This window comes from Solea solea, chromosome 3, assembly GCF_958295425.1.
Source record: "Solea solea chromosome 3, fSolSol10.1, whole genome shotgun sequence".
NCBI lineage: Eukaryota > Metazoa > Chordata > Actinopteri > Pleuronectiformes > Soleidae > Solea > Solea solea.
Window position 1 is genome coordinate 22483430 of NC_081136.1, and position 14156 is coordinate 22497585.

The following is a 14156-nucleotide window of genomic DNA, read 5'->3' on the forward strand; positions in this document are numbered from 1 at the left end:
AGCTTGGTAATTACATTTCAGAATAAATTGTGGAGTGCAGTAACCTCAACATACACTGCATTATTACATAATGATTAAATTACATTTCACCATTTATTTTCAAAATGGCATTTCTTGAACTCTGAAGTAACATTTGAGGGTTTGATTAGTTTTTTGTAGAATGCATTTTTGGCTGAGTTTGTTTTGATTTTATTTACTAATTTTATTCTACTTCGTCATAAGCTTAAATGTGGTTGGTTAGCTAATTAGTTAGTGTCGTTGGCTAATTTGTATGTCCGGGATGTGACGAGACGGCTATTTGTGAGCTAACCGGAAGCGCAGCGGAGTCCTGACCATATTTGGACATGTCCTGATCGCCTACTGTCATCCTATCCACACACACACAAGCAAGCACAAGCTAACAGGCTGTTGATGGACTCCGCGGTCTGATGGGGCGACGTTACACGGTCACATTATTGACACAACACTTGACACTTGTTCCCACCGCTCTGCTGCTGCTACTTCTGTTGCTGCATTCCCCCGGTATGTCTGACTTTTTTCTTGTTTAAGAGGGCCACAGCTCAGCATAAACCATAACAAATGGAGTATTTAAACTTGTATTGTATGTAGCGTGACCATGTACTTTCCAGAAAACAACGCAGTTGTTATTTTTGGCTCGTGTGTCGGCGAACACAGAAATGGCGGCTGCAACGCCACGTATTGTTGTACAAAATCTTATATTTTAAAAGTAAAAGTATTATTTGTAGAATGGTAAAGTGTAGCACGGGTGATTTAATAGTAATCAAACAGCCACAGAAAAGTAAGTAGTTTTACGCATACTGTTGTGATGACGTCATAAAACATCAATTTACCAGGCATTCACTTTATAATGTTTACATTTGTAGCATGATGGTGAACTGTGGTGACAGTGGCTGCCACAGTAGCTTTAGGTTAACCACAGAGGTGAAGAAAGCATTGTGTTACACCATTACTGCTTCTCGAATTAGCCTGTGTGAGTACGGAGGCCGTGTGGTGCAAAACACAACAGCAAATAAAAAAAAAGAAGAGTTTCTAAAAACAACCTTGAAACACATGGAAAATAAATAACATAATATATCAACAAACCACAGAATGCAGGAAATAATAATAATTAAAAAACATCAACAGAATATGCAATTTAATCACAGATATTTTGTCTTGTCATAAAAGGAAAAGCATATGTATACAATCAGGTGAATCATGGCTGAGTTCTATTTAGCTTACTCATTTTCAGGGTGCATTTGCACACACAAACCTAACTGTCTATGTACAAAAGCAGTTTGTATGAGAGACACCATGACACAATATTATCACAATATTTAAGTCACGACACGATACAATATTGCAAAAATACTGAGTATTTGCTAAATCATATATTGCCATATACTCACTCAACAGCTGTTTTACAAAAATATCAAAATAAATCGATAAATGGTGTCTCAAAAGTGATATAGTATTGGCATGCAAAATATTAAATATTTCACTGTATTGACCCCCGCTATATGTTAATCGTGATACAAATTAGATCAAACATGGCTCTTGTGGTTGCTGTGTTGTCACAAGAAAGATGCCACCGCAGTTTATATGCTGTCTCCTTCTACTTCCGGGGTCTAAGACTGGTGAGGACATTTTGGGGCATGTGCAGAACGCCAAGTCCAACTCCAGTTTGACTAAGTGTATACATGCAAGAGTAATCGGACTATGAATCCCATTATCCAGATATGTTAATCTGATTTTAGTCAGATTAATGTGTTAGCATGACAATAAGAAAACCAAATTATTGTCTTAGTCAGACTAAAATCTGACCTTTGACATGCATGTAATTGTCAACAATATCGGTAACACATGCTTATCCTGCTAAAACATTCAAACATGGCTGCTTTGAAAAAGGCACATACACTGTACAAAACAAGTTGATGGTTTTGGAGTTGCTGTGCTTATCCAATTAAAAAGTATTTTCACCACGTGGCCACCATGTATACGGTATACTGTATATGTATTTCCGGTTTGTTTAAATTGTTGCACTTGCAGAGGAAGAAGGTTTTGGAGTCACTGTTTTACCTATGGTCCAAATATACTGTTTAGTCTGTGGCCTTTCAGGAGTTCTTTCCCTGTTTTGACATGGTGTTTGTCATATTTGTAGTTCAGTAATAAAATAACTGGAGAGCTATGAGCTGCCCCTTGTGACTATCGTCACTCCTAACAACTGAAGAAGGAGCTGATATTATTTTTTACATTGTTAGGTTTGAATGTGTTTGACTGACTTTTGAGCTAACAGCACCACTGACCACATTTAGTCAAATGTATTGGCATGCAACATGGATCTCTATAGCAGTTGAATTTATTTGTTATCAGATATATTTTGTAGCTTGTTACAGTGTTGAAACATGAGATAAAGTGAGCCAGGAGAGGAGTCAGTGTGTGGAGCTGATATTTCCACACCAGAAACACTGCCTTATAAGGCAGTGTTTCTTGAGCCTTTTATCACAAAGCTCATCTCAGAGTGAAATTCTCCTCTTGGATTTCTTTTCTCTGTGAATATTCCCTTTGGTGACCCACAGAAATTAAATATAGTTCCGCTGTCTGGGGGTTATAAAATATTTAAAGGTCAGCTCTGTGTGTCTGTCTGTCTGTCTGTGTGTCTCTCTCTTCAGTATGACTGTGTCTCATGGATGTCGTCCTCAGACGTGGGCTCATGGTGGCCCTGCATCGTGCTGTCAGCAGCAGATTCTGCTTCCCTGCACTGCGCGCTGCTCCTTTAGGTAGAGTAACCTGTTAGCTTAAACGTCATCTTCCAGGCAAGAGAGCTTATTAAAAGAATGTAGAATTTTTTATTACTATGATACCCACCAATCAAAATCACACTGTACTACATTGTGACATCCACTGCCAAGATCTAACCTGCTTCTGGAAGCAGCTTGTCTATGTAATGCTGTGTTTCCATCATGGTATGGTTCGGTTTGGTACAGTACTGTATGGTTTGGAATGGTAAAGCCCTGGGTCAGGCTTGCTTTTTGACTGAGAACAGTACTTTTACTTGGTAGGCAGGGTGTAGGCTGTGCCCGATGGCTGCGTCAGTGAGATGCATAGCGTGACGTTATACTGGTGCAATGACCACGAACAGAGGACATCCAGCAACATTTTTTCCTTCTTGGTTTGTGTCTGTTTTGTCTCAACAAGATGTCAAGCTCCACCTGGACCGTATCACACCATTTCACTCTGGGGTGCTAAAATGAAACAATAGGGGCAATTTTCAATGTTCCACTTGGTTTAACTATAGGGCTATACCCTAAGGCTCAATTTCACCCTTTGGTCCTAACACTTATGGTGCTTTTCCTTTGTACAGTTCTATCACTACTTGACTCTACTCAGTTTGGTATCAGGCACGTCATTTTCCATTACTATAGTATGTCCTCAACATGGATGGGTTCGCAAAAAAAACTGTCTTTTTATACATGACACACACAAACTAGTAACAAGCTAAATCTTTTGCTTATCTCTTTATTTGGTGTACAGATTAGTTTGGTACTTCCTGCATGACTGGAGCGCACAGTCCATCTGGCATCGTCACTGAACTGAAATACAGCTGAAAGGGTTGTAATTCGGCTCTAATTTCCTTTAACTGATCGACAGTTCGCAATTGTTCGGTGTAATTCTTGTGTCAGACATCGCTCTCATGTTTTCTTCCACCATCCATGTCTCTGCTTTGATGCAAACAAGCACTTAATAGTGTGTATGATAACAAAACATGTCTGCTCAAGTGATAAAGTGTCACAGTCTTGAAGGGTGTCTCATTTGGTGGCACTAGATTTTAACCACTACTCCTTGAAACTCCGTTCCATTGATATATACATTTTAGATTATTTGTTCTTTGGTTGGTTCAGTTTGGCACGCAAAAAGGATGTGAACCATCGCCTCTATATGAGAAATGGATGTAGCCTTCTGTTTATTTGATTTAGTTGACAGGGACAAAACATTTTAACATAGTTCCAGAGGAGACAGAACATGAATGTCATGAATTGTCATTTGCAACTACAATCACTAGCTGGGCTTTTATACGTAAAATACGTTAAAAAAGGAACTGCAAAAACATGATGAATAATTTAGTAATAGATTAGTCATTTCAGCCCTACATATATCACAATAAACATCCACATACACCATACAACAATTATAACACATATGTTGTGTGGGTGTGTGATACCTATCAGTTTGGGGTCAGGTGGGTTGGACTAATTCTGTGTTTACAGAATGAAAAGCAAGATAAGGCTTAAATTGATTGTAGGTGTGACTGTGAGGGTAAATGCTTGTTGCTCAAAGGATAAATTGTATAGTTAATGTGGCATGTGGGATTAAATTATCGGTTGGTTTCCTATATAACCATTTTCAGACAGAAATGTGTCTGGTTCTGGTCATTCTGTGTTTGCTGTTCAGTGTTCATGCACAGACAGCCCATCGCAAAGAGGAAAGGAATTGGGCTTGTAACTGAAGGTTTGCTGGTTCACATCCTGAGGGCTGAGGTGTCCCTGAGCAAGGGACCCAATTCCCTATTGCTCACAACTGGTGTGTAATCAAGATGGATTAAATGCAGAGGTCAAATTCACTATCACTAATATCACTAAATATTTATTCTACAAAGGATGCAGCAGGGCAATATCCTGGTGGGGCCCAGTGTGACAAATGCAGGAGGTGGGGCATTCAGCCATTCAACTGCCATAATTGATCCAGGTTTTTGAGACGTTTCATAAAATATCTGTGAGTGACATTGACACTTTATTTGCATTCCCACATACAGCCCTTGAGAATGTAGCAGCTTAAAGAATGAATGACATCTAATGGTGTGACTGCAGAATGTGAAAAAGGGGGAAACTGTCTGCTCACCCCTCATTTTCCATAGCACTTCATGGCATCACTGTCATTTACATAGCAGAAAGGATGCCATTCGTCTTTGTCTCCGCGGTAAGCTTCCACTTCAAGTGTGCAGCCTCTGTAAAGCAAGGCCTTCGTCTGAAGTACATATAAAAGGCTTGCTCTAAGGCTGAGAATGACTGAGAATTATTATACAAACTTATTTGCGGGTAGTTCACCCGAACAATGTGGGTCAAATGTTTAGTTGTATTATTTTTTCTTACCTCAATGCAAAAACTCATGGTAAAGCTTTGGCACTTTTTATTTTAAATTCCTCAAGATGATGAAACGAAGTAGAGAAGGAGAACAGGGAGGAGAGCAAACTCCTGCTGTGAGGCTGCAGTACCACTGATAGAGAAGGAGGGAGACAGAGAGCAGCACTCTAGTTAAACCAGCTCTGTGTTTGTGTAAATGAGTTGTTAAACTGGACAAAATGTTGAAAATGTCGCTTCTGTGCATGTTTGTTAAACAAGTGTTTTAATAACAGAGCGCTTGCGTTAATATTCTGTACAAACAACGGACGGACATGGATTTTGGTTCCCATTAAAGCATATTGGGTTATGAGGTGTCATTGTGTTTTGTTTGTCTAGGTGTGTGTGTGTGTGAGACACATGTGTCCATGTTCCACACGCCAGTTACAACATTGTCCTTCATAGTCGTGCGTGATTCCAGATTCCAAGGAGGACCAGCTTTTCGTCCTCATCTCGTCTCATCCTGTGTTGTCATGTGTTATTTCTCCCCTCTGTCTGTCACCTTCATCCAGCCCCGTTCTCTCCTCGGTGTAGCCCTGCTGAGGGGGCTGCTTGTTTCTAGTGGTGGGTGGAGTACCTCTGTCCAGCAGCCATGTCGGGCTTCAATCTGCTGCATCTAATAACCAAGAGTCAGCCTGTGACTCTGAAGTCCTGCAGTCTTCCCTCAGGTCCACTGACTGGCTGCTGTGTGCCTGCTGTGCTCTGCCTCTCTAAAGCCCTAACACTTGGCTGGTGTGTCAGCATGTCTTTACTGTTCCAGTCTGTGTGTGATTGTTCACTGTAGAGGTCGACCGATGTATTTTTAAGGGTTCATAGAATAAAGGTCATTTTGAAGCAAGGAAAAAGCCAATAGCTAATTTATTGGCTGATAGCCACCCACCCTTAATCTCCAAGGAGAGAAGCAAATGATAAACATTCATTCATTCATTCAATGTCTACCCATTTATCATCCACATTAGGGTCGCATGGTTGTGGGGCCTTTGGCCACACCCTGAACAGAAGACAAACAACTCTCACATTCACACCTTAGGTTAATTTAGAGTGTCCAATTAACCTCTGTAGGTTTTTGGAAACCAGAGAACCTGGAGAAAAAAAAAACCCTGCACACACGGGGAGAACATGCAAACTCTATTCCACCATGCGACCGAAATAAAAATAAAAAAAAGTCATTCAAAACCATATTATTCCATAAAAATAATAACAATATTCATGACGATATTAAAATGATAAACTGTTTTTTTAACCCGTGTTTCCACCGAGTGTAACGGTTCAGTTTGGTACAGTACGGTACATATGTTTCGCATTTCTAATAAAGAGTAGCAAAATAACCAGCCCCAATCATTCCATTCTTTGGCACCCTTCCCTCAGGGTACCAGAGTAAAATGATCCGGTATGGTCAGGAACTCGGCCGATTGTTGTTGTCGCACCAGTACAATGTCACTCTACGTTGCCATCGGGCACAGCCAAGACCCCGCCTACCAAGTAAACATGTTGTTCTCTGTCGAAAAACAAGCCTGACCCGGGGCTTTACCATTCCGAACCGTGCCGTACCGTACTGTACTGTACTGTACTGTACTGTACCATGATTGAAACGCAGCATTCATGGACTGTGTCTGTGTTTGCAGAAGTGATGAAATTGAAGATTCACTGTGGACCCTGCATTATTCACACTAGCTTTCATGCGTTGTATCTAAGAATCTGTAAATGGGTGTTAAATTGGAAAATAAAGCATTGACCCATAATTAGTTAGTAGTAGTAAGTTACTAGTACTAGTACTAGTACACATGTCTGCAGAGTTTCCATGCAGAGACAACACCACATAGGAACCAGGCTCTGCTGTTATTAGTTTGGCTAAAATGATGAATCGGTCGACCTCTAGATCCCAGTGATCTGCTTTCAGCTAATTCCCCACTTTTGAGTTGAGTTTTTCTTTTTTCTTTTTTTAAATTCTGGTTGAACCCTGTTTGCATTAGATCCAATTCTGCAGCTCCAAACAGGATCTAATCCAAACCGGGCTCAGTACCTTTTAGATTTTAGTTGTTGATGGGAGTTAAAGTTTTAATTACATGTTTAATTTGACAGTGCAGAGTTTTGGCCTGGGAGGTGCTTCTCTGCGTCTCAAAGTAAAACTGTAACTTGCACCTCTGCATGAAAACGACTGTCAAAGCTCTGCATTTAGTTTTAGCTGCCCTCTGCTGCCCTCTGCTGGACACTACAACACAACCCCTCAGTGTGTTCTTTATTTTGTGATTTGATTTTAGCATAACATGGGAACACAAGATCTACAATATTTGACTGATTTCGTTTTAATTAGTTTTATTTATGTGTGTATACATATAAATATTCAGAATGTGAACTATTTGTGTCAAATAGTGTAAAACTATTGTGTAAAACATTTAGACAGCATTTGCCAATAGGAAAAAAAAAGAAAATCAATTTTACTTGTGTTGATTAGGTAGCAAATAACCTGGCACTTTCTTTTAATCTGCAAGATACTATCCTCGTACTTAACATATAGATACAGGGATCACTTCCTGTAGCTGGATATGACTTATTCTACCAATTATCACTAATTCTTCTAATTATCACTAATTCTTGCCATTTTAGTGCTATTATGTTAGCCAACGATTGCCCAGACACGCATGAGGTTGACATGTTTTGTGGTCACTTGACCCTGTTACATAAGCATCTGCAATATTTAAAGTTGTATGAGTTTTCAGAAATCATTAAAACATTAAAAAAAAAGTTAAAAAGTCTGAACAATAACTTTTTTTTTGTTTTTTTGTAAAGGTGTATATTAAGCATCTGTAGCTTTCCTCACTTGTTGCTTAGATGAAACGCTAACACAATGGCCAGTTAATTCACTGCTTGGCTTTGAGTGTGATTTTGTTTCTGTTAATTGACACTTTTGAAAGGTTTTCTTCTTGCTGTGTGTTTTTGGATTTGTCCCAGAGAGTTGTACTTTTTTTTAAATTTAGGATATAATAGCTAGACATTGTTTATTCAGAATAAGTACATTAATAAACATCAACATGACGATAGCCAGCAACGTTTGAACTCTTTGTTTGCTTTTTTGTCCTCTCCATCTCCTCTTTCAGGAGCATGTAGGACTAAGAAGACATGGCCTGTGAGATTCTCTCAGGAGGAGCTGAGGAAGCGCCTCACGCCCATGCAGTTCCATGTTACTCAGGAAAGAGGAACTGAAAGGTGAGAAGACAAACACTTGTTGTGCCTCTACTTTTCCCTCGTATTCAAACATTTGAGGTTGTATGCGTGTACTGTACATGCACACACGCAAACATCTTAGTAGGGCTGCAACGAACAAACCATTATTAGTCGTGAACTAGTAAAGAAAGCATAAAAATCGGTTTGTGTTAAACGAGACATTTAAGAACATCCTCAATTCTAGGTTTGGTTGACGTGGCCATTATTTTTCAGGATTGTCTTACACCAAACAAATTGATTAATAGAGAGAATATTTGATGCATTCATACGTGTTAGCAGAAAAAAATAAAAATAATCGTTAGTTTGCGGCCCCACATCTTTGTATATATTAGGGCTGCAGGATATTAGGGAAACAGACAAAACCCAGGAAACTGCATGAGGCATGTGCAGAGGAGTAAGAGGGAGAGTCCACATTGCAGCATACTAGATCTACTGCATGACCTGGCAGGCGGTACAAGAAAGTCGTCCACAACTAATCGAAAATCCTCTCTTTCCACTTTAAAACTGAACTTAGTAAACGAAAAGAAAGTAGTTCTGTAAAGTTTCATATACCTCACAACCTTTCAACTCTAACAGAAATTCACAAATATAATTGATAATTCTATTCTTTGGCAGACACAAAATGAAACAAGACATCTATTCTATTACAGTACGCACTCTCATGTATGAACATATTTGTGTCCTTAAACTATACATGACAACTATGACATTTTGTTTTTGCACCATCGTACATGTTCTTGATGACGTGTGTTTCCTCAGCGCCTTCGCTGGAGAGTTCGCTCTTCATAAAGACGATGGCACTTACACATGTGTCGTCTGCGGGGCCCAGCTGTTCAGGTAAGAGCTGCACTTTTTTCATAATCTTCCACTACAATGACAGAATAATGTTGGAAAGTCAGTATTGAATTTTTTTGCAAAATAAAATTCACAGTATGTTTTTTTTTTTGTCTTTCGTTTTTTTTATAGCTCAAACACTAAATTTGACTCTGGTTCAGGTAAGAATGACTGTGAGCAGTGATCAGCATTGGGACAATATATAATATCATTGTACAACATGATCTAATTGAATTTGTCTTAAAAATTGCTCTCCACCACCACAAGTTACTGGCCGGTCTGGGAAACACAGTTTACAGTTTTCTTATGCGGGTTTAGCTTAAATAAATGCATTTGCTTGTGTTTTTATGTTCGATTTGTAATCGAATCGTAATCGTGAGCTGTCAGTAGATTCACACCTCTAATAAAAAATTAAATGCTACATCATCTGAGTGCCGACTCATGTGTTCAGGTTGGCCGTCCTTCTTTGACCTGATGAAGGAGGAGTCTGTAAGTGTGTCAGATGACTTCTCCTACGGCATGCACAGAGTGGAGATCACCTGCAGTCAGGTACAGTATAAACACTGCATCAACTAAAGCAGCAGCAGCTGCAGCCTTTCACATTGCATTGAATAAATGTCATGCACATTTTGTTCACTATTGTTTTGGGCAATTTTAATTGAATAAAAACCAGAACATTTGTGTTTTTAGTAGCCCTACTTCAATTTTTCTTTGCCTAATCATAACTTTTATTCCCCCTGCTAGCCTGACAAAATGACATTGGCCCCAAATAAAGGCTGCACATTATTGTTTCCTGTTGTGTTCCAGTGTGGAGCTCATCTGGGCCACTTGTTCGATGATGGACCGAAACCGTCAGGGAAACGCTACTGCATCAACTCGGCCTCACTGGCTTTCCAGGCCAAAGACACCACCTCCTCCTCCTCCAGCTCTGCGGCTGAAGACGGAGCAGCCGGCAGCTCAGCGAGTGATGTGAAGACAGAGCTCTGAATGACACACAACACCCAGAAGTTCCCATAACACACACACACATAGACACACAACAGTTATAGGAGTTCACAAGGTCACGATAGAAGGAGGTGATTGTAGCTGCAGGAGAAATGAAGAGACTCCAGACACAGACCAAATACACAGGACGTAGTATAATCTGTCACAAGGGGGAAATGCATGTTTCCCTAAACAGCCTATTTGTAGTCAAAGCTGCGGGTCAAACTGATGAATTGCCTTAAAATGAACCTTCGGTGTTTGTCAACGTGGGTCAGATATTTCTGTCATGAACATGTCATGAAGTTTGAGCTTCATATGCTTTTCAGCACATTTATCATGTTCTGGCTGGAAAATGCTTCCCTCCTCTTGGAGTTTTATTTAAGGCAGTTGTATGAGGTATTGACACATTATCAACACCAGCGCTGTTGACTGGTGTCAGCCCTGGACCCAGACACTCTCTAACTCTAACTGAAAACATGGCTGCCAGCAGGAATAGATGGAAAATGGAATCTAATTTTAGCCAGTGAACACACGGCTCACCTTATGTGTTCTGTAATTGCATAAGCCTACAGTATCTTCAGTTTGATGCTTTTATGATTGGAACTTTGTAAACTGCTCACTCCCCACACCAAAGATTTTTACATCAGGGCACTCAGGAGTTGTTGATCCACTGCTTCATCAGTAAGTTCAAATGTGTTATTCTGTGACTTTTTGTGTTTGAAATGCTTTTTCTGGTTTACCTACATGACTCAACTTACCAGACGTGGCAGCAGTAGACCAGCAGCTCTTGTGTCCCTGCGAGCGGAAATCGCTGATTTTCTCTATGATTATCTAATTTGTCTAATTTGTCTAATTATCTAATTCAAATGATCTAATTTGGTGCAGGAGAGTGAGTGGTTTCAACTTGCTGGCTGAACTCTTAAGATATTATAACAAGCAGGTGTAGATATTATTGACAGTGCGTGTCCGGGTCCAAGTTTGCTTAATGTGGAAAATCAGTTTTGCTAATTTATCAGTACTTAATACAACCACACTTAAAAAAACAACAACCCTTAACTGCCCTTTTAAAATGAATCAACTTTGGACAAAAAAAACATCCACATTGGCAAACACTAAACATTTCACATCTGTGGCGGTATATGATCTGCCAGTGTTAACATGGATGACGAGTATATATAATACATATATATATATATATATATATATATATATATATATATATATATATATATATAACTCCATTGAAGTTGTGTTTGATACTGAGAGCTTTATTTATTATCACCTATGCAAGTGCTGCTGTCAGCAGTGTCACAGGAAGTAGCAGAAGATGACTCTTATTGTGGAAAAGAATTAGGTCACTTCCTGTATCTTTTTCCTCCCTTAGTACTTTGCTTTATGGAATACTGTATTTAGTTGTTCACAGCTTGTATAAAACAGGTGTTGGATGAATAAAATGTTAAGAAACACTCAGATTATTTAGTTTGTGTGTCATTTAAAAAGTGCATTTTAACAAAATTAGCTTGATGGAGTTCCCCTCTTGGTTTTGAGTGTCATGTTATTGACAGGGTGACATTATTTACGAGAAAACAGCTTAAATAGGTCAGGTTCTCATAATCTAAGGATGAAAAATGTTTGCATGATAGCGCCAGGAATTGAGCAACGATTCTTTTTATACCAATTTTATGAAATCCCAAAATAATTCACAGTAAGTGTCTTTGGTTTTAGCTATTTTTTACAATCGGATATAAAGCAACCTTTTCTTTGGGGAATGAGCTCCATCTCTGGTCGTAACTTCCTGCACGTCTTGATGCAGCCAATCACGAGCACCGTTAGATCTTTGTCAAACCGGGCATCGCGTGATTATTGGTTCACTGACACAGATGAGTTTTGTTCTAACTAATGACATCACATATTCAATATTCGGTGATACATGACTGATTTAAAAATTAGAAATCTGCCATTTTCTCGGTTTATCAAAATTGTGTTTTTTCATCTTTCGTTAACTTGAGGTGTTACTAGAATGGCTGCTGAGTGGTGAGGCCTGATAACATTGGAGAGGCGGAGCCTTAGTGGGACGACGAGATAAGACTATGAATATGCTTACAAAACACACAAGACAAGCAGGACAGTGATACTAGTAAATAAAACAAAAACAAACTAAAATAATAATAGAAGTAATTAAAAGCAACTAACCAAAGAAGATAACAAAAACAGGAGTCTGTTTCAATTGCCTTTTGGGCAGGTTTTACAAAGTGGGACTGGTTTTGTATTATATATATGTTCTTATATACAGCTTCTGGTACACACAAGGCTTACTGTTACTCGTTTTATAATAATATTATTATTATTATTAGTAGTAGTAGTAGTAGTAGTATCATAACAGAGCAATGCGACAAGAAGGAGGTGATGGGTAAACAAATAAAATAGGTAAAAGTGAAAGGAAGAGCAAAAGAGGGCGTTACAGTGAGATGGAAGGAAATGGAAATGGGGACAATATACAGAGTATATACTATGTATATGTATATACATATATATATATATACATATACATATACATAATGTACGTGTGTGTACTGTTGCTTTTTTCCTTTGCTGCTCTCATACTCCCTGTGATGAGCACATCCTGCTTTTGTCCGTTTCCTTCCATCTCACTTTTGCACCCTCTCACACTCCTTTCACTCTTCCTTTGCTTACACCATTCCTTTTTTATAACCTATTCAAGATGTATATTTTCTCCCTTATTCTTGCCCCCAGTTGATCTGTCATTTTACTGTTCCCATAAAGTCATTGATCCCACAATGAGGGCATTCACTATGGTGACAGTAGGAGATGTGATGATAAAAAATACAGGATAGTGCTTTTATCTTGTTAGTTTTTTTTTTTTTTTAAATCTGCAGTGTCAGCATTAGATGTAGTGTGATGAGAAAAAAAAGTAATGACATTTTAGATATCTTTAGATGTATTGAGTAAGTAATAAGTTGTGTTTTTTTTCACGAAAAGGCTATTTTGCTCATCTGTTTTAAGTTATAAAAAACCAAAGTCACTGGTTTACTCGTTTAATTCAGGTTCAGTATCACCACGCTTTACTTTGAATACGAAAGTGCAAATTAATGTTTGGACACATTTTTTTGATTTTACTGCCCTCTAAGGTTAAAAACAAGAAAAACACGAATGACACTGGTTTGGTGTAAATAACACAACGATGATTAATCTAATTTATTTGATATATTTCTATTTACTTTGAGGTGGTGGGAGGGGGGGGGGCCCCCCATTCAGCTTGGTTGCCCCATAAAGACTCAGGCCGGCACTGCACCAGGCCAACATCTTTCTCTCACGTTAACCAAATATGTTTTCATAAACTAGTGTTGCACATTTGCCGCGTATGAATGTAATTCCCAGGAGAACTGTATCTTCTGTGAACCTCGATGGTTGTGTTTCCACCTCCTCACCTCCTCTGTTATTTTGACCCCCAGTGTGGAGCCACAGCTTCCTCTCTACAATCACCAGTGAGAGGGAGAAAAATCTGAAAACACTGATAACACGTCTTTGTCTCTCCTGCCTGTCGCGCTCAGCGGTGTATTGATAATGTCGGTCTGGACGACTGAGTGTTACCACTGTTTGGGTGGTGACCTCGTTGACTCCATGAAGTCTGCTCTCACATTCTCTACATTCCCCACAGACTCGTACCTCCGACCATCCCACCCCCAACTCCACAGGGGCAGAGCTGCACATGTATATACACATATATGTATATATATATATATATATATAATTATTTTTTTTTTACCCTTTCAATTTTGAATAAATTGAAAAAGTTGAACTGAAGGGATTTGGGCTGGTAATCAGACGGTTGCTGGTTCGTATCTTGCCAGTTCAAGGGCTGGGGTACCCCTGACCAAGATACCCAATCCCCCCCACATTGCACAGCGTTAATTC

The 14156-nt window shown here is 39.2% G+C and overlaps 1 protein-coding gene across 3 annotated transcripts; it reads left to right on the plus strand.

The window, feature by feature from the left end:
• The first annotated feature begins 377 nt into the window (after positions 1 to 377).
• On the plus strand, positions 378 to 11692 carry msrb3 (methionine sulfoxide reductase B3). 3 transcript variants are annotated; one of them, XM_058625508.1, is made up of 7 exons: positions 384 to 522; positions 2673 to 2780; positions 8276 to 8384; positions 9162 to 9239; positions 9369 to 9397; positions 9688 to 9785; positions 10044 to 11692. In XM_058625508.1, exons 2-7 carry the CDS (start codon positions 2687 to 2689, stop codon positions 10221 to 10223), a joined length of 588 nt encoding a protein of 195 aa, XP_058481491.1. In that variant the 5' UTR covers positions 384 to 522; positions 2673 to 2686; the 3' UTR covers positions 10224 to 11692. The 3 variants fall into 3 exon arrangements, with proteins under 3 accessions (XP_058481492.1, XP_058481491.1, XP_058481493.1); XM_058625510.1 differs by lacking the exon at positions 2673 to 2780 and adding an exon at positions 5690 to 5845 and having other exon boundaries at positions 390 to 522; XM_058625509.1 differs by lacking the exon at positions 2673 to 2780 and having other exon boundaries at positions 378 to 522.
• The last annotated feature ends 2464 nt before the right edge of the window (positions 11693 to 14156 follow it).